Consider the following 21,051-nt stretch of genomic DNA (forward strand, 5'->3'; position numbering starts at 1 on the left):
AAAGTAAATGCATATGCTAGCCAAGCCTACAAGTTGGACTGTTGTATATGACCACGAACGACCCATGTTCAGTCTCTTAATACACTATGTGATCAAAAGTATCCGAACACACCCCAAAAATACGTTTTTCATATTAGGTTCAATTGTGCTGCCACCTACTGCCAGGGACTCCATATCAGCGATCTCAGTAGTCATTAGACATCGTGAGACAGAAGAATGGGGCGCTCCACGAAACTCACGGAGTTCGAACGTGATCAGCTGATTGGGTGTCGCTTGTGTCGTACGTCTGTACGTGAGATTTCCACACAGCTAAACATCCGTGGGTCCACTGCTTCCGATGTGATAGTGAAATGGAAACGTGAAGGGACACGTCAGCACAAAAGCGTTCAGGCCGACCTCGTCTGTTGACTGACAGAGATCGCCGACAGTTGAAGAGGGTCGTAATGTGTAATAGGCAGACATCTATCCAGACCATCACACAGGAACTGCAAACTGCACCAGGATCCACTGCAAGTACTATGACAGTTAGGCGGGAGCTGAGAAAACTTGGATTTCATGATCGAGCGGCTGCTCATAAGCCACACATCACGCCAGTAAATGCCAAATGACGTCTCGCTTGGTGTAAGGAGCGTAAACATTGGACGATTGAATAGTAGAAAAACGTTGTGTGGAGTGATGAATCACGGTACACAATGTGGTGATCTGATGGCAGGATGTGGGTATGGCAAATGCCGAGTGAACATCATCTGCCAGCGTGTGTAGTGCCAACAGTAAAATTCGGAGGCGCTGGTGTTACGGTGTGGTCGTATTTTTCGTGGAGGGGGCTTGCACCCCTTGTTGTTTAGCGTGGCACTATCACAGCACAGGCCTACATTGATGTTTTAAGCACCTTCTTGCTTCCCACTGCTGAAGAGCAATTTGAGGATGGCGATTGCACCTTGGAATCTCTCATCAAGACTAAGGGTGCGCCAACACCATACTGAATTCCAGCATTACTGATGGAGGTCGCCACGAACTTGTAAGTCCTTTCCAGCCAGGTGTCCGGATAATTTTGATCACATAGTGTACATTGCAAGTGTCAGTCGTCATGGAACAGTGTTCTTTGTAGTTGTGAACGCATTGTGTGGGAGCTAAATGACTTCGAACTTTGGCAAAGTGTTGGTGCACGTATGCTGGGTGCTTCCGTAACCAAGGCAGCCGAAGAGGAAAATTTTAACATAAAGCGACATTTAAGTATCATAGGCAAAAGGGCGTCATGGTCGCCCAGCTTTGTGCCTATATTTTACGATGCTAACTCATTAATCACGAATAAGAGCTTTCCTTTTCATATTATCTTATTACAAACACCACTTATTTGATTTAAAGTACTTATTAACTGGATAATTTGTATACAGCATTGTCATAAATAACAACCGTGGGCACTGCGGTAGTCCATTTTCTCTTCCCGTCCTACAAACTGACTTTTCTAAACGAATATACTTTCCGAAACGACGAACACACTTCCCACTATCACCTTGAATTGTGATTTACCTATTGCTACTACGATCTAACTTGCTTGCATAAAGTACGAACTGGAATTAAAATCTCAAAATACAGTTAGAGGTTATTGTGGCCTTAGTGATATAGCAGGTAAGTAGCGAACACCTATATATTTAACATTTATTTACTTCTTTGCAATTTAATTCGCATTTCTCACTAAACTTCTCATCAGTAACAGAGAAATGTAAATATTACGGACGGAAGCTAGCAGTAAATTACATTTCTTTACTTCTTTTATTTTTGTGTTTCTATTTGCTCGTTAATTATTAACTTTTGTCAACAACAGGACAGCGTAAATACTACTGTCATAAACAATAAATGGCAAGTTTAGGATGCCAAGGGAAAGAACATAAGCAGCTGTCAGTGTGAAGCGTCGCTCCAAAAGGATTCCCAACTACCATTATCTCAACGACTACATTTATTCCAAAAACTGCCGTTATTTAAAACTATAAAAGTGCGAAAGTTTTGCAAAGGTCCCCTGAAAACTAGTTGTTTCTTTTGAATGAAGGTCAATGCAAGATATTGCTTCATTCAGGAGCGGTCATACAGCGGCAGATTTAACCTCAGAAGTAAAATACTATACAAACCAGTATCAGACCAAAACTGTTCACAGGAGAGCAGTAGATACAAGCATACTTGTAAGAAAAAAAGACAGGTGCAAATGGCTTTATTGGCCCAGAAATCACTTCTGCGATTTTCGGTCGCCTGGCGCAGACAATTCGGCGACTATTGCGTTGATGATCTGGGAAACATCACACACACGCACACGCACACACACACACACACACACACACACACACACACACACATACACACAGTGTCAAGAGCGGAGAAAATCTCCAACCCAGTCAGGAATTGAACTCGGGCCACCGCGATCGAGAGACTTGTAGCCTACTGGTTAGTGGCAGCTTAGCGAACACAAGAGCTGGTCAAGCTTGGTGCCACATATTGTTTTCGTATAATCGTGATCCAGTAACAATCAAATCGAGAGAGAGGTTCTAAGGAATTCGCGCATAGGCATCCTCTTACTAATACGAGAAATTCACGAAGGTACTACCCTCTCAATGCAATCGATGCACGAAAGAAGTCTTCCCTCTCGTAAACGGCTCGTGGAAAAAGTTTGAGAGCCAGTATCCTCCACTACATTTGAGAGAGAAAAGTTAGCGAGTGATGCTGGCGGGGAGTACCCTCCGCTATGCACTACGAAGGGTTTTCCATTTTACGAACGGCGAGGATAGGGGCAAACTCCGTCGATATATTTACGCAGGGTATTTGCCGATGCCAACTGTGTATTTCTATATTTGAAACCTGTTACGATGCGTACAGTGTACGCAGAATACTTATATTTTTTCTTTCATGCGTGTGGTGACAGACAATGGCTATGGTCACCCTGAAGAAGTATTAGGTTTCCTCTCTAACGGCCCCCAGGGGCAACAAAAATTTGATTTTTAGAACTTCAACTAATTACTGATTGAATTTTAAGAAATTAACACGCTGTCGTAATCTAGTCACTAGGAGATATATTCTTGGGTTAGAGTTTTACCACAATTCATCAGGTATTACAGTTAGCAACTATGTACTTGTTTTGAAGCAGCGTAATTCCTGGCGCATAAATTGTCCAGATTTTATTCGAACAGTATTTGAGAACCAGAGCCCTTAGCGACTTGCATCAAAGTTTACACATCATTGCAAACCTTTTCGAAACATTTTCACGCTGACACCTTCCACGAAATTATGAAAGGAGAAAAGTTTATCACTTACTATATTTTCATGCAGTAAAATTTTAGCATCGGCCATGACATTTTAATTTATTACTTCTTTACTATTAACTGCATTCGCAACACATTTTGGAGACATCCTTATATATCACTGAATGTACCTGCACAATTATATCATTGTACTTCTCATAATTCAGTAGATATGACTTCATAAATGTGGGACATCGATTCTTTACATAATCGGTGGTGAGTGGGTTACTGGCGTTCTCCGATTTCAGGTATATTCCATGTGAAGTGTTAAACGACGTTCTACTGCGATGTGAATATGATTATCTATATGTTAAAGCACAATGAGAAGAATGCGAAAAATGGTGTATGAGAGATATTTTAACTACGTTAGTCCACTTATGGGAGACAACGGATGTTGACTACATGGTTCCATAATTTTTTGTTACACATTTCACTAGCAATACTTCGCTTCGAAACAGGAGCGTGATCAGAACAGTGAACAGAAAATTCATTCTGCTATATTTCAAGTTTGCTGAACTCATATATTTCGTTATCGTGCGTAACAACGCCATGAGATGCAGATAAATAACCAGACCTTTAATTAAGTGTAATTCGTAAAATCCAGTGCCCCAAAAAAATGCAGACGCATCTTGAACAAAGTTGACGTTATCTTAACCGATGTATGTTAGCGATGGTTGAGCACCGTTGGCTATGGATTGAATTACTTGAAGAAAGACAGCAACCAGCCACTTTTTGTATAGCTTATTTATGGCAAGAGGTGTTTCGACTTTCACTGGTCTACAGACGTAACTTTCTATACAAGCAAATGTATAAATCGGCCACGAAGCAAATGCTGCGCTTCCTCAGCGAATCTAAAAGTGTTTGTGCTTTGCGTATAAACGCGGGCAAAAGAAACCACTAATTACAGAACAAAAGTAAGTACATATAGCTATTAATTAAACGTAAACAGACAACTCGAGAAACGTAGTAGCTAAATGTTCCAGTAACCCTCCCCCCGTCCCCTTCTTTAAAGAACATAACACCCGTGTATATAAAAGAGCTTTGATTATTTTACAGCTGAGTTAATGTGTCAAATATTTGACGTTGAGCATATAAGCGAGAAAAAGTTAAGAAATGGTTTGAAGTTAGGCTTAACGTTTGTTAGAGTCGCTGTGTGCTCTTATTATGAAACGCTGGATAAATGTAGTCTGTGTAATTTGAGCTCCATTGTAAGGAAAAGCTAATTTTTCACGCATCTAATTGTTTATGGTATCTTACCGCCTGAAATTTGTGTCGTACAATGATATAACTGTGCAGTTACATTCAGTGACATATGTAGATACTGTCTGCAAATGGTGCTGCGAATAGAGTCAGTGCTAAAGAAGTAATACATTAAGTCTCATGTCTGAGGCTAAGGTTTTACTGCATGAACAGCGAGCATGTACAGTAGTAAGCGATAAACTTTTTTTGTTTCGTTTTTTGTGTGTGTGGGTGGGGGGTGGGGGTGGGGGGGGGGTGAAGCGAGGAAATATTTTGGAAAGGTTTGAACTTTTGTGTAAAGTTTTCTGGACTTTGCTTAGTGCTCTGATTCTCAAATATTGGATGAATATAGTCTGGATAATCTGCGCACCATGATTTACGCTGCCTCAAGGCAAACACAGTTTCTGACTTTAATAGGTGGCTTAGCGTGTTAAAACTTTAGAGTGGAATTACATCTCTTAATGAGTACATTACGACAGCATTTTTTAAATTCCGTCAATAACTACGCTAAAGTCTGAAAATCCAATATTTGTTGCCCTTCGAAGCCAGTAGATAGGCATCCTGCAACTAGACCCGGGTTTCAGCACCGGGCTAGTCGTTTAGTAACATACAGGCTGATTCATATAAACGTTTAAAAACCCCGAAGTGGCGTAATTGACTCTGACACAAATAATTAAATATAAGACAGTAATGAGGAGTAATACTGTTCACCTTAGAGGAGAGAGTCCTCTGAAGGCTACGAGATGGAGGCCTTTCTGATGACGTGACGGAGCAAGAAATGAGAGTCGTTCTGGCAGACATAGAGGATCCAGTATTAGAGTTTAACAGAGATTTGGAAGAACTGCGATCAAATAAGGCAGAAGGCATAGATGACATTCGTTCTCTGTTTCTAAACTCATTGGGGGAGATGGCGACTAAAGGACTACTCAAGTTTCGGTTTGTAGAATCTGACTCTGACGGAAATCCATTTTACACTTTCGGAAAAATATCATCCACATCATCCAGATATAGACGAAGGCAAATAAGTGCGGGGACTGTTGCACAATAAGCTTAATGGCTCATGCTGCAAGCTGCCGATGAGAATTATATATGGCAAAATGGAAAACAGAATTTGTCTGTTAGATGACGTTCACTTTGGCTTTAGGAAAGGCAAGACTACCAGAGAGGCAGTTCTGTCGTTGCAGCTGACAATGAAAGCAAGACCGAAGAGAAATGAAGACACATTTATAAGCTCTGTCGACCGGGAGAAACCATCCGATCATGTAAAATGGTACATGATGTTCGAAATTCTGAGAAAAAGCTATTGGTATATACGGATAATATAAAATTTGTACGAGAACCATGAACGAAAAATGAGAATGGGAGACTAAGAAGCAAGCGCTTGGATTAAAAAGGGTATAAGAAAGACTTTTGCTCCTATTGTTCAAACTGAACATGGAAGAAGCAATGACGGAAACAGAAGAAAAGTTCAAGAGTGGGATTTAAACCAGGGTGAAAGCATATTAATAATAATATTTGGTGGTGACATTATTATCCCAAGTGAAACTGAAGAAGAAACACTGGACGTGTTAAACGGAATGAACAGAGTAATGGGTACAGTATGTCGGTTGATGGTAAACTCGAAAAAGACGAAAGTAATGAGGAATAATAAAGTGAGATTAGCGATAAACTTAACTTCAGTTTTGGGTTCAAAATGGCTCTAAGCACTATGGGACCTAACATCTGAGGTCGTCAGTCGCCTAGACTTAGAACTAGTTAAACCTACTAACCTAAGGACATCACGCACATCCATGCCCAGTGCAGGATTCGAACCTGCGACCGTAGCAGCAGCGCGGTTCCGGACTGAAGCGCCTAGAATCGCTCGGATATAGCGGCCGGCTCAGATTTGGGAACTACGAGGTAAATTAAGTTGATGAATTCTGCTACCTTGGAAGGAAAATGACAAGTGACGGACGAAGCAAGGAGGACATAAAAACGAGACTAGCATAGGCAAGGAGGGCAACGCTGACCAAGAGAAGTCTACTGGCATCGAACATGGGCCTTAATCTGAGGGAGAAATTTGTGACACGGTAAGTTTGGAGTAGGGTATTGTATGGTAGTGGATAATGGACTGTGGGGAAACTGGAAAAAATGAGAATAGAAACATTTGAGATGTGGTGCTATAGAAATATGTTGAAAATTAGGTGGACTGATAGATATGGAATGAAGAAGTTCTCCACGCAATCGGCGAAGAAAGGAATATAGGGAAGACAGTGACAATAAAAATCTACAGTATCATAGGACGCGTGTTAAGACACCACCGAATAGCATCCATGATGCTAGAGAGAGCTATAGAGTGTAAAAACAGTAGGAGGAGACAGAGATTGGAAACATCCAACAAACAGTTGAGAATGAAGCGTGCAAGTGCTATTCTGAGATGAAGGAAGGGGTTGGCCCAAGACAGGAATTCATGGTAGGCGGCATCGAACCAGCCAGAAGACAAGACTGCTACAGCTGCTACTGCTAACAATAATAATAACAACAATAAAATAATAATAATAATGACCTCTCCGTCGACAACATATTTTTCTCCAGGCTTACTTGATTTTGTTATTTTCTTCAACCTACCGCTTTAAGCGCTTAGGCAGGCTCAGCACTCAGTCATTTCTACTTACCGACCTCAGAAACTGATTGTAAGAGTGTCATTATATTCAGTTTGTTGCTTATCTTATTTACAAATAAGTTAAAATGTTGCGGTTCTATCTGTCTGGTTGTAAATAAAATTCGAGGTTACGTAAATTACAGTCAGGTCAGCGTGAAGGTTGAATTTGTTAGCCTTTCATGAGGGCATTGCCATTACTTCATGAACTCCGATATTTTTAACCCGGCTGCTGGTTTAGGAGACGATCTAACACAGTCGCAATGTGTCCACAATTTTTTCCCTGAAACCCTTGTGTTCGTACGGACTGAAATATCGGAGACGGCACTGTTAGTTTAACTCCAGCCTGTTATCTCCATGATACATGCACCATTGCCTATCATTCGATTTCTGAACACACCAGCTTCGCTCGGTCCCAAATTCCTGTAACGGTACTTACCGGTGCTTACTCTTCTCACCACGGATATTTTTAAACTTACCAACCACATCACACGATATAAAAACTGTTTCTGCAAGGAAACACTACGCAATCCTTGGTTCTGACTCCATCAGGCACCAGCTGCTTGAAAAAATTCCTCTTTTATTTGTATCATCCTTAGGCAACCGTACAAAGAACCATCCTTTAAAACAATTTTAAGCTCGAGTAGTGAAAGACCTGAAAAAATCCCCATCTCCCTAAAATCTAACAAATCTCTTACCGACGCGTTAGAATTACGTCAGTCTTGGCGAAGCTTTCGAATCCATAGTCTCTAAACACATGCACAAACGTCCATCTTAACGTTTTCGCGATGCAATGACTGAGCCATTAAATTTCGGATGTGCAACTGCACAAACCCTACTTTTTCTCTTAATATCTCGACAGTACACCTTTCGGCCGAAACACTGAAGCTACACCACTGGCTGCGTTTTTTTATCCTGCCGAGCGCGCCACTGACACACAAGCGCCAGAGACGTTGATCGGTGGCTACGTCGTAACCATAAATTGAATCTATGGCATGGATAAACAGCGTAACTACAGATTCACCTTGTTTATACTTCTTAGCCACCGATCAATCAACGTCTCTGCGACTTGTGCATCTGTGGCCGCATGCGCAGTAGCGAGGTCAGCAGATTTAAAAGGAAGGACCCGTTCATGTAGTTCCATTCTTTATCCTCACTCTGAAGATGCGATTGAAAATGTAGAAAACGGAGTTTCGTGCTGTTACTAAACATTATCGTCTGAAATGATCAGATGCAGCACGAATTAAAACAGAATTGGATGAAGTTGATGCGGACTCTGCACCATCCCTGAAGACCATTTACTTTTGGATTAATGAGTTTAAACGTGGCCGGACAAGCACCGAAGACGAAGAGCTCCGCCCGTCCAATTGAGGTCATCATAGACCATCGACAAAATCCATGGTATCGTAATGCAAGACCGCCGAATAAAAATTCGTGAGATTGCTGAGACTATACGCATCTCAACTGGGCAAGTGTATAATACTGTACGTGGAGAACTGGCTAGGAAGAAGATGTGTGTAAGGTGAGTGCCATGATTGGTCAGAGTCGACGAAAACCGCATCCGGCACAACAGGTCAGAACAATGTCTGATAATATTTCACCCCAATGCGCAAGACTTTTTTCGCTGATTTGTGACTTGTGATGATATGTATATTCATCATTACACACCAGAGTGAAAACGCCAGTCAAAACGATAGAAAATGGCGGTGAAAGTGCAGCGAAGCAGACGAAGACCGTTTTGCCAGCTGATACGGTGATGACCACTGTTTTCCTGAGATTCCCAAGGAATAAGCCTCATCGATTACTTGGAAAGATGCACAACCGTAACTGGACCCTATTAAAATTCATTGTTGGACCGTTTGAAAGTTGTGTCGGTTGAAGAAAGACCAAAGCAGACACGCAAAAAGTGCTCTTTCACCAGGATAATGCACCATTCTATATTCATCGATAACAATGACGAAAGTGTATGAAATGGGTTTTGAATTGGTTCCTCATCCACCCCATTCACCAGACTCAGTGTCAAGTGATTTCTTTCCGTTCCCTAACTTGAAACTCGGCTTGCTGTGAAGAAGTTTTCAGCAGATGAGGAAGTGATAGTTGTAGTCAACCAGTGTTTTGCAGAGTTTGACAGAATCTATTTTTCGGATGAGATGAAAAAGCTGGAGGATTGCTGCAACAAGTGTATATCCCTCAGAGGAGATTTTGTCGAAAAGTAAGGCGAATTGATTACAAAACAGAAACTGTTTCTATTCTTATCAGACTTATCAAACCATCCTCATACTTAGCAATCATATACGGCCGCTCGTTCGACGAAAGATCCGTACCTAAAGATTGGAAAGCTGTACAGGTCACACCAGCCCTCAGTTGTCAAAGGGATAACCCGCCGAAGTACAGGCCCATATCAATGACGTCGATTTGCAGTAGGATTTTGCAACATATACTGTGTGCAAACATTACGAACCAGTTCGAAGAAAGCTATCTACTAGTATACAGGCAACAAGCACTCGGAAAATATCGTTCCTGTGAAACACAACTAGCTTTTTTGTTCACACTAAGTAATGAGTACTGTCGACAGAGGACCTCAAATTAATTCCATATTTATGAATTTCCAGAAGGCTTTTGACACCGTTCCTCGCAAGGGGCATCTAACGAAACTGCGTGCCAGTGGAGTGTCGATTCAGTTGTGTGACTGGATTCGTCATTTATTGTCAGAAATTTCATAGTAACATTTCGTAGTAACTGACGGGAGGCTATCGAATAAATCAGAAATGATATCTGGCGTTCCTCAAGAAAGTGTTATGGCCTTCTGCTGAGCGTTACCTTATAAACGATTTAGGAGGCAATCCGGGCAGCCCTCTTAGACTGCTTGAAAATGATGTTGTAGTTTTGCTGTCTAGTACAGTCATCATACGATAAAATCAGATTGCAAAATAAATCAGCCAAGATATAAATCACACAAATCTAAAGGCTGTAAATTCAATTAAATATCGACGGATTACAATTAAGAACATCTTAAATTGGAACGATCACATAGATAATGTTGTGAGGAAAGCGATCTGAGCACTGCGTTTGGCTGGTAGAAAACTTAGAAGATGCAACAGGTCTTCTGTCTACACTACGCTTATCCGTCATCTTTTGGAGTATTGCTGCCCGGTATGGGATACATACCTGGTAGGACTGACGTAGGACATCGAAAAATTTCAAAGAAGGGCACGTCGTTTCGCCTTATCGCGTAAAATGGGAGAAGACGTCACGGGTATGATACGCGGTTTGAGATGGCAGTAGCTAATGAGTGGCAGTCTGGCCGATTCTAACGCTCTCCCTTCAGAATGCAAACAAATAACCGTCAATTCTATACAAATAAAAATCAATTGCCGCATGTGTGAAAGATCATCACTTGAGAACGGCTCAACCGATTTGGCTCATTTTTTTGTTGTCTTCGTAATTGTCAAGACAAGGTCTGTAAAAAAAGAAAATTTTTAGAAAACGCACCGAAAAAGTAGGAAATTTGGATGGTATTTTTGTATGAAAATCTCAATGAAAGAAATGTGGCGGTCGGTTTGACAGTTCTGCTATCACATATGCTCATAAAAAAATTGTGACGTTCGGTTTGACAATTCTGCTGTCGCATGTTTACATCACAACAAAAAATTCCACTTTGAATATTGATATTTTGTGAAAAAAAAAGTGAAATTGAAAGCGGTATTTCAATGTATTATCGATGGTGATGATATCCTTCATATCTTTGGTGTGTTGTAAAGATTATATTGATGTCAGTTGGTGGTAATTTGGTGTTCTGCAAATATTCAATTGATTTCAGTTCGTGGTTTATTTCTTTGAAAAAAAAATAAAAAGAATAATGCCACCAGTGAGGCGTCGAAATATCGTCGGCATACTCGCAACGCAGGCCAGCCGCATGAGCGTCGAGTCGATGAGACTGACGAAGAGCGTAGACAGGGTTTGGAGGCAAAAGGAATACAATCAATGCTTCCTGTTAAACATCCTGCGAGAAAGAACATGCTAAGCTGTGCTCTGAAAATGTGTGGTTTTGTTTCCCTTTTCGCACTTATTTTTAACAGAAAACAAGAAAGATGTGGTCATGGCTAACAATAGAATCCTACCTGTTTATGGATTAAAACATGGGAAATATTGTCATTAAAAGTATTGTCCTCACCGTTCCATTAGCTGGAAAGGTCTCTCTTATCCCCCGTGTACTATTGCTTCCAACTGATTTCCCCATTCATTTTGACTTCCATTTCCAGCCAGGGGTCCGTTTGAGATAACAATAAATGAGGCCAGAGAGGGAGTGGGGGGATGAGATAGACAAAGAAGGGGGTAGGAAATGGATATAAAGAAGGGGAAGGAGTATATGGACAGAGAGATGAGTGAGGATGAAATGGATAGAGATAATGTGGTTAAGATATGTATAGAGAACAGGGAGAAGCTGATGGACAGAATAGGGAGGAAGAAGTGGAGGTGGACAATGGGAGGGGGGAGGGGGAAAGGTAGGGACGAGGAAATTAGGACGTATATCCAATTCCCAAACAAATTTAGCAACTGAGAAGCATTGCCGGGTTCACCAGTAAAAAATAAAACAAAATAATACTTTTCAACGTAAATTCACCACACAGAGGAAGACCATTAAGTAAAAAGTAAATATTCTAAATTATGAACAAATCTTGTGACTTCGGTCCTATTTCGTGGATGACCACAGACGTAAAACTGCTTTCGCTATCTAATGAGGTAAGGGTGAAAACAAAGCGCAAACTGCGTACCAGCGATACCCAACTCGACGCACCGGCACTGATAATTACGCCGAAAGAGGAAATAAGCATTAGAGATTGACTTACGTATTAAGCTCCAGGTCAAGGCGGAACTTGTGGTTAAACGCTTTTATCAGCAGCGACGTCCGGTGGAAATGTTTCCCCGTCTGAAACAGAGAAGCCAAAACTGAGCGGGTCGCAGAAGCAGCTGTTTGCGAGAAGCGGCAGAAGGGTTTTGTATCAGCGCCAGCCAGCATTTCTGAGCTTCAGACCGCGACATAACAATGGAAACAATAATAACTAGGACGGAGGAACAATCAACAATATGTCGTTGCGTTGTGCGTAGTTTATACGAAGTAATATGGCCTCTGTCCTACCAGGAGTCTAGCTTGCAGCCAAAGAACAATGGAGCGTTTGCAATTAATTAGCAACAGCCATAGGTAGCTCTAGTTTTCAAGAATAATCGCATAACCGATTTGTAGAAATACGTTACCGTATCACTACCATCATTTTACTACCATCAGTCTGATACTCAGGAGGAATCCCTCATTGCCGATCTTGGCAAGGTGCTAGTGTTCTAAGGGGTGTAGTTTGCCATTGTTTTTCTCAGAGCTGTTCTAAGGTATCAAAAAGGGCTCAAATGGCTCTGAGCACTATGGGACTTAACATCTATGGTCATCAGTCCCCTAGAACTTAGAACTACTTAAACCTAACTAACCTAAGGACAGCACACAACACCCAGCCATCACGAGGCAGAGAAAATCCCTGACCCCGCCGGGAATCGAACCCGGGAACCCGGGCGTGGGAAGCGAGAACGCTACCGCACGACCACGAGATGCGGGCTCTGAGGTATCGTGTGGATGTCTGCAACGAGTAACTGTGCAATGAGATCTCGTATTTGTGGCGTTATTGATCAAAGGTACGGAGTAATCCGGTGACAGAACGTTGCCTACTAGTCTCGAATAGCACCGACGAGCCGCCGAGCTTAACGCCTCCATCCGGACGAACAGATTACCATCAATGGTGGTGATGGTGGTGATATTTGGTTTGTGGAGAGCTCAACTGTTCGGTTATCAGCGCCCGTGCAAATTCCCAATCTTTTCACTGTCCAATGTCGCCACCTTCTCGAGCGATAATGAATTGTTGAGGACAATACAAACAGACAGTCTCCGGGCGGAGAAAAACCTCGACCCGGCCGGGAATCGAATCTGGGACCCCGTGGTGCACAGGCAACGACGCTAGTCACTGGACCACGAACTGCGGACCCCATCAATGGTGTCACATGCCCTCATTCCGCAAGACACTGCGGAATGCTTTGGATTTTAATCTACAACACTTTTGCAAACTCTGGTGATCAGGAACTGTACGCCAACGCCTCGTCACTTCTTGCCAGCCAAATATTAGCCATGATAACGGTTCCACAGACAAGATTCGAACCGGCTACTCTCGGGTCTAGCACCACTGCACGGGTATGCGTTAGCATTTTCTGTTGAGAATGATGACTTTAGTAACTGTGACACTCCTCTGCAAAAAAGAAAGAAAAATTCTGCAAGTATCAAGCAAGTGAAACGTAACTTTCTGTCCAGGAAGTTCAGAAGATGGTATTATAATATAATTCTTTGACGACAGTGTCATGTTACCTCTTTCCTGTAGCACAGAGATCGCACGAATCATCTTCATATTTACTACTTTCCACAAATCATTAAAACACAACTTGCGAAAGACACGTGCTTTTTACCAAAACGGACACAATGAACTTTTAGTGACAATTTATGAATGTGAAGCCTGTTCCTCGTTTCGATTCACAGTCACTAATTTATCACATACTTAAATCCGAAGACTTACCTCCTCAGTATCAGTTTTGGCTGAAGTTTCTCAAAGAGGTACAGAGTTATGCGTTACATGTCATTCTTGGTTACGAAAATGTCCCTAGGGCTCTCAACAATGAGTCCAGCAATCCCGAAAACTGTATGTTCGACTCTAACGTTGTTCATTCTTGAACAGTGGAAAGTCCAGGATGGAATTCAAGAATATTATGAAAAGAACAGACTGCTACTCTCTATACATAGAGGAGACGTTCGGTCGCAGACAGGCACAAGAATAATGCTGATATATTCTTTAGCTTCCAGCCAAAAGGCCTTCTTCTGAAGTAGTAAGCAGACACAGATTCATACAATCCCAACTCATACAAACATGACAAGTCTCCGGCCTCAGGAGCCACAGACAGTGGTCATGTGTGTGTGTGTGTGTGTGTGTGTGTGTGTGTGTGTGTGTGTGTGTGTGTGTGTGTGAGTTGTGCTAGGACGAATGTGTGTGTACTTTCTCATATGGCTTTTCATAATATTATTGTTCAAGCTAGATTACTTTTAAATGTCTTCCCTTCACCCACTATCTTAACTGTACTAGGCGTGTCTTAAATTTAATAGCATATTTTTACGGATGGTATGGTGTACTGTGTACGAAGTTTGGTTGAAATTTCTCAAGGAGTTCATAGTTATACTTACATTTCACCATTTTCCCATCACGACTATCACCACCACATGCAGATATCCTAGGGCTGACTTTATCTCCAGGGCGACTGTCTCCTGATAGATCTACATCAAGTATGGTTGGAATTGCTCCAGGACAACACAAACACAAACACACACACACACACACACACACACACACACACACACACACACACTATATATATAAAGGGCGATCCAGCTGATCTGCTCATCCCAGATACTTTCTCAACCGTTTAAGGTATCGTAAATCTATTTTCGCTTTTATGAATTATGAAAAACTCCTCACTAAATAATGTACAGTATCTTTTCACAGCTATATTACTAGAGCTATTCTTTTTTAACCACTGATCAGTTGAGAAATGGAAACACAGTGAAGATCAAAATGTTTTATATACAGTATTTAGTTACACCTTCTAGCTACTTCTTTACATAGTTACAGCTCTGAGTTAACATTTTTCGTAGCGTGGTACGAACTTTCGAATGCCGTCGTAGAAGGCAGCCATTCGTGCTTTCCGCCGATTCATTACACTGGTCTGCAGGTCGCTGTCGAAGGATGAAAATTAGAGGGAGCCAGGTATGGGCTTTGTGATGGGTGATCAAACACTTTCCATCCAAAACGCTGCTGGAGCGTCTTCGTTGCCCCTCCAGTGTCCGGCCGAAAATTTTCATGAAGAACGAAATGCATGACAGCTACATTATGTGGGCTGCATGAGATCAGACGAAACCTCTGAGCAGGACTTCACACTTGGCGGGAGAAACTATTTTCTAGGCATTTTTACGTGGTCACTGTGTGCTGAGAACAGAAAAGTGCAACGTGACCTGATAGGCACGATACTGGACACACTACGCAACACATCTTCTTAAAACTTCACCAAGTTTGTTTCGAAAGTCAGCTGTATGCAAACGCTATTTATTTCCTTTTATTCAGCCAGACATGTTTCGCACCTATGTGTTATCTTCTGCGGGTTAAGTTTACTTATGAAAATTACTTTGCTACTGAAACTTATTTATTAGAGATGGATTTTTGTGCCCTTTTCTGGGGTTTTTGACACTATGTCATATTTTCCGTCCTGCTGCGTATGTCTGGTGGATATTTCTTTCTATTGTTATTGAGTTAGTGTTTCCACACTGTTAATTATAAAATTGCTCTCTCAACTCACAGTTCAATGAGTATGAAGACAGAAGTGTCTGCTCAAATCACGTTTTGTGGAAAATAACGAATGAAGTAAAGTTTATAAATAATCGTGTGAAACAGCGTACTCAATAGCAGTAGAAAGAGATATCTGCCAGAGATAACGCATTAGGAGCCGGCCGGAGTGGTCGAGCGGGAGCGGTTCTAGGCACTTCAGTCTGGAACCGCGCGACTCAGATGTTAAGTCCCATAGTGCTCAGAGCCATTTGAACCATCACGCACTAGGATGGAAAATACAACATGTTATCAAAAACGTCAAAAAAGGGCACAAAAATCCATATTGTAATAAAGCAGTTTCACTTGCAATTTAATTTCCAGAAATAAAATGACTCACAGATGGTGATACATGGGTGTCGAAACATGTATGCGTGAATATAGCGAAATAAACAGTGTTTGCGTAAGGTGGGTTTTCAAAACAACACAAAATTTTAAATCGCAAACACGGGAAAAAAGTCAAGAGGAACTTCAAACGTGAATAAGACGCAAAAGACTGAAGCACGTGAATGACTGGCCAGAATATTGTCAATACCGCCCACAGACGGCATAATATTGCTCATATTGTGCAATAATTTCAAAGGTTTTTGATGAGTTCAATATCACTGTGCACCATGTTAATCTAACGCATGCATGGTCAATATTATTGCACAACCAGAAATACTGAACAATCATATTGACTGTCTAGGAGCCGCTTAACTTGATAATGTGACACTAACATTAGGCATTTAACACAGACAAGATAAACTCTCCATTCGTGTTAAAGTCAAATTCTGTTCATGCTGTGTGACCACTGGGGATGTCCACAGCTTTGGTGGACAATTTCTCTAGAGTGCTCCGTGCCGACAGTAGCTGACGTACGTGGCCAGTGAAAGCCTTGTCTCTTCTTGACTACCTTCGCGGCAGAGTGATGCGTTCCACGCTTCGGACGGGAACTGCAGCGTGGGCGAAAAATAGAAACATCCGCGGGCGGCACGGCTGCGTCGTTAGCTGCGCTCGCGCGCGCCAGGGGGAACCCCCGGGGAGCCGGCCGCTAACAGGACGTCACAGATTGGCCGCAGCGGGCGGGCTTACTGCAGGGCTGCCACTCTGTCCGCGTCCCCTGTCCCCAACTCATCGGCGCCCCCTCCTGGGAGCGCTGCGCCACTTTTCTGCGGGAGAGTGCCTGTGGCGGGGGTGGATCTCCAGCAAACTCGTGCGGGTCTCTGAGAGCAAGGAATCCTAAGAACGCTTCAACGGAGCGCCAGCTGCTATCGACTTAGCAGAAGGCGCAGTTTTCGGTCAGACTCCATCTTTAAATTTAATTCCAAAATGTAGCCACCCAAATACACGGATAATGCCGTTCTCGATATTTTTCGCCTCTAGAAACAAGTCTGTTTCACGGTCATGTGTGATGGTAAGTTATTATCAAAAGTGCGTACTTGTTTCGAGTTTTAATTATCTACAACCGAGCAACATAGTTTAAAATGTGCCAAATTGGAAGGCCAAAATATTCTGCAATGTATTTAAAATGGTGGAATTCACACATACAATCAAAGGAACATCGTTGATACTGGAGGGGAGGGAAGGGGGTGGCAGAGTGTCAGTGTCTACTAGCATTGGATGTTAACCTGCGACTGATGACCTCAGAAGTTAAGTCGCATAGTGCTCAGAGCCACTTTTCTTGTTAACCTGTTCTCACTGCATTCAGTCGCGGTATAAAAAAATGATTCAAATGGCTCTGAGCACTATGGGACTTAGCATCTAGGGTCATCAGTCCCCTAGCACTTGGAACTACTTCAACCTAACTAAGGACATCACACACATCCATGCCCGAGGCAGGATTCGAACCTGCGACCGCAGCGGTCGCGCGGTTCCGGAGTGAAGCGCCTAGAGCCGCTCGGCCACATCAGCCGGCTCAGTCGCGGTATGGTCGTGGATGTTGTGCATTCTTAAGCTTTACTTTGTGCTTTGTTTTCGCATTGCGAAAGCTGCAAGAGGACTTGCATATTTTTCCTATGAGTGTCCTTCTTCAAAAGAGGCAAAATATCTGAAAGCGAAGAATGATTTAGATTTTACAGTACCCGGAAAAAGCAAAAACATATACTGTGCATATAAAAGACCAGAAACTGATAAAACAATTTTCAGTAGTACAACTTTTTATGATATAAAAATTAAAGGTATTGGTGGAGAAAAAAAAGCTGTTTTTGAGGTTATGTGATACTTAGGGGGAAAAAAAAACGCAATGAAGACGTAAAAGGGTGCTATTTATTGCATCAAAAAACTCTTGATATGCCTGTATGTATACTTGCTGTAGTGGCGTGACGAAACTACAATCGTCAGGTATTATTGTGAAGTTTTTATTTATCTTAGAGATAGTGGAGCAGAACTACAACATATTGTGAAATATTAATAGACTTTGTTACAAGAATGAAAAAAAAAGATTTACTTAACTTTATACAATTCATTGCCACAGGAATGTGCCGAATATTTACAACTGTCTTTGAATATTCAAGCATCACTTGATGCATACGTTTACTAAACTCTTCTCTTGAAATGCAACGTTCACGAAGTTCAAAAGTAGAGTTTCATCTAAGACATGAGTAACGCATGTACCCTAAGTTGACGAGGTTCCCCACTTTATCAGAGGGCACGAACGGGGGTAATTCCGTGCTAGGCTGTATATCGGTCTCCGTACAGTGGCGCTGCGATGCTAGGAGCGAGGGTGTGGTCCCCACATTCGTCGGTGCGGATTGCAGCGAGACATTGCTAACTTCTGTGGGATCGGTGCGAGTTGCCGACTTTGGTATGGCCACGCGGTCTTCGGACAATACCATAATAGCTCCCAGCCCTGGCGTCGCACTGGTAGCACTAAATATCTACGGCCAAATGACTTGTTTAGGGTTGTTGTTGTTGTTGTGGTCTTCAGTCCTGAGACTGGTTTGATGCAGCTCTCCATGCTACTCTATCCTGTGCAAGCTTTTTCATCTCCCAGTACCTACTGCAACCTACATCCTTCTGAATCTGCTTAGTGTATTCATCTCTTGGTCTCCCTCTACGATTTTTACCCTTCACGCTGCCCTCCAATACTAAATTGGTGATCCCTTGATGCCTCAGAACATGTCCTACCAACCGATCCCTTCTTCTGGTCAAGTTGTGCCACAAACTTCTCTTCTCCCCAATCCTATTCAATACTTCCTCATTAGTTATGTGATCTACCCATCTAATCTTCAGCATTCTTCTGTAGCACCACATTTCGAAAGCTTCTATTCTCTTCTTGTCCAAACTATTTACCGTCCATGTTTCACTTCCATACATGGCTACACTCCATACGAATACTTTCAGAAATGACTTCCTGGCACTTAAATCAATACTGGATGTTAACAAATTTCTCTTCTTCAGAAACGCTTTCCTTGCCATTGCCAGCCTACATTTTATATCCTCTCTACTTCGACCATCATCAGTTATTTTGCTCCCCAAAGAGCAAAACTCCTTTACTACTTTAAGTGCCTCATTTGCTAATCTAATTCCCTCAGCATCACCCGACTTAATTAGACTACATTCCATTATCCTTGTTTTGCTTTTGTTGATGTTCATCTTATATCCTCCTTTCAAAACACTGTCCATTCCATTCAACTGCTCTTCCAAGTCCTTTGCTGTCTCTGACAGAATTACAGTGTCATCGGCGAACCTCAAAGTTTTTATTTCTTCTCCATGAATTTTGTTTAGGGTAGCGCAAATAAATTATATACACAAACCTTCCTCGTGAATCAGTCTGTCTTTTAGTGAAAACTGTATGAAAATTCCTAGAGTGTAGCCATTACGTGCAGACAGAAAATCGCATCGAGGGGGGGGGGGGGGGGGGTTAATTATGTAATATGTATAGATAAATATTTTCTCAAGCAAATAAATGTTGATGTTGAGCAATATTTGGACGGCGTTTAACCTATTCTTTTTCTTATCTGCAGTGTGGAAAATTTACCATAAAACTGTTTCCAAGAATATTCGTTATGAATTTTGCTCTGACCGTTAACAGACACTATTATTGCTCGTTACTAAATCATGATACTATATTTCGACTTTTTCTATCGTGGATGGCGTCTTATAACCTCACTTTCTTGATCGGTACCGGACTGAGTGAAATGAAGTTTCGTCTGGTCTCAACACATCCCCATTTGACAGTAACGTTGCCTTTGGTTCCTTTCCATTGCACTTAACAGTCGTTCAGTCTCAATCGGTCTTTATGCATCACCAATAAATACTGCTGAGAGTTTCACTCGAACAAAGAAGAAACATGTTATTGCTTCAAACAATGAGAGAAAAATTTTTAAATTTAAATATTCAGATTTTAGCAATTGTTAAACAATTGTTGAACAAACATCAATATAAAAACTGAAACGTACAGTATTAAAATTCCACAGTGGTACTTCTTTTATATTTTGTTGCAAACCGTCTTTCAGCTTTCTACGTCACCATCAGACAAGACTGAACAGACAATCAACACATCAGCGAGACCTTCTAGCTTTACAAAGACTGACCGTTGTCTTCATATATTTTTAACCCTTGAGTACAATGTGTATAAGGTTTATTTGTACATATATTCTTTGTGTTCACTTCAAAGTGCTTATGACAGTTCATAAGTTTGTGTACAATTTAGGAAATTGCACACAACTATATATAACTAAAGTAGAATAATGTGTTTACATTAGTCAAATATAAGATTAAATAATTTATACTCATATATTTAGTTTAAAACATTCAGTACATCGTTATATAAAATTTTTGTTTTTTTTAAGCATGTAAAATTGAAACAATACATTTTTTGTTTTTCATTTAGATGCATAATCTTTAAATAGTCATCTAAATTTGGAAATAAGAGTGCTCGTACAGCTAGGAGCTCTCCCTGACGATGTGTGGATTGTCTGTTCAGTCTTAAGTTGTTTGATGATAATACACAAAGCCGAAACCCAGTTCCCAGAAAAATATAAAATAATTCTTATTGTGGAACATTAATACTAAGTGTTCCAGTTTTTAATATGACTATCTTCCTCCCCACATAAAAATAAATATTGCTAAAATAACGCTTTACATATAAAGAAGCAAAATACTTGGGAAAATTAGCCTTTGTATCACTGTGAAACGTGGAAGGAACTGATTTCTTTTTATATTTAAATTTTAAATACGACAGTATGCCATCTTAGGCACTATATAACATTAAAACATTTGATAATGGCTTTGTAAAGCCGAAATCATGATTGTGTAAATGTAACACTGCAAATAAAAAACAGTCAAATAGCGGTACTGACTTTCAAGAAATATATTATGACAGTGCCCCACATTCTGAAAAAAAAAAAATTGAATCTAGGTTTCGGTGCATTGACTGCACAAGGTAGCGTAAACTGTACCTCGTCACTTCAGAGAATATTTCCCGGCCACATGTCATCCATTA

General features: G+C 41.3%; 1 protein-coding gene across 1 annotated transcript in view; it reads right to left on the reverse strand.

Moving 5' to 3' along the window:
* LOC126473271 (disintegrin and metalloproteinase domain-containing protein 22) overlaps positions 1 to 21,051 on the reverse strand; it is a 1,075,530-nt gene that overhangs the window by 489,494 nt on the left and 564,985 nt on the right. The window contains exon 4 of the mRNA XM_050100225.1: positions 12,015 to 12,094. Within this exon, the coding sequence (XP_049956182.1) occupies positions 12,015 to 12,094 (80 nt within the window). The remainder of the gene's footprint in view (positions 1 to 12,014; positions 12,095 to 21,051) is intronic.

Source organism: Schistocerca serialis, chromosome 4 (genome assembly GCF_023864345.2).
Source record: "Schistocerca serialis cubense isolate TAMUIC-IGC-003099 chromosome 4, iqSchSeri2.2, whole genome shotgun sequence".
Classification (NCBI taxonomy): Eukaryota; Metazoa; Arthropoda; class Insecta; order Orthoptera; family Acrididae; genus Schistocerca; species Schistocerca serialis.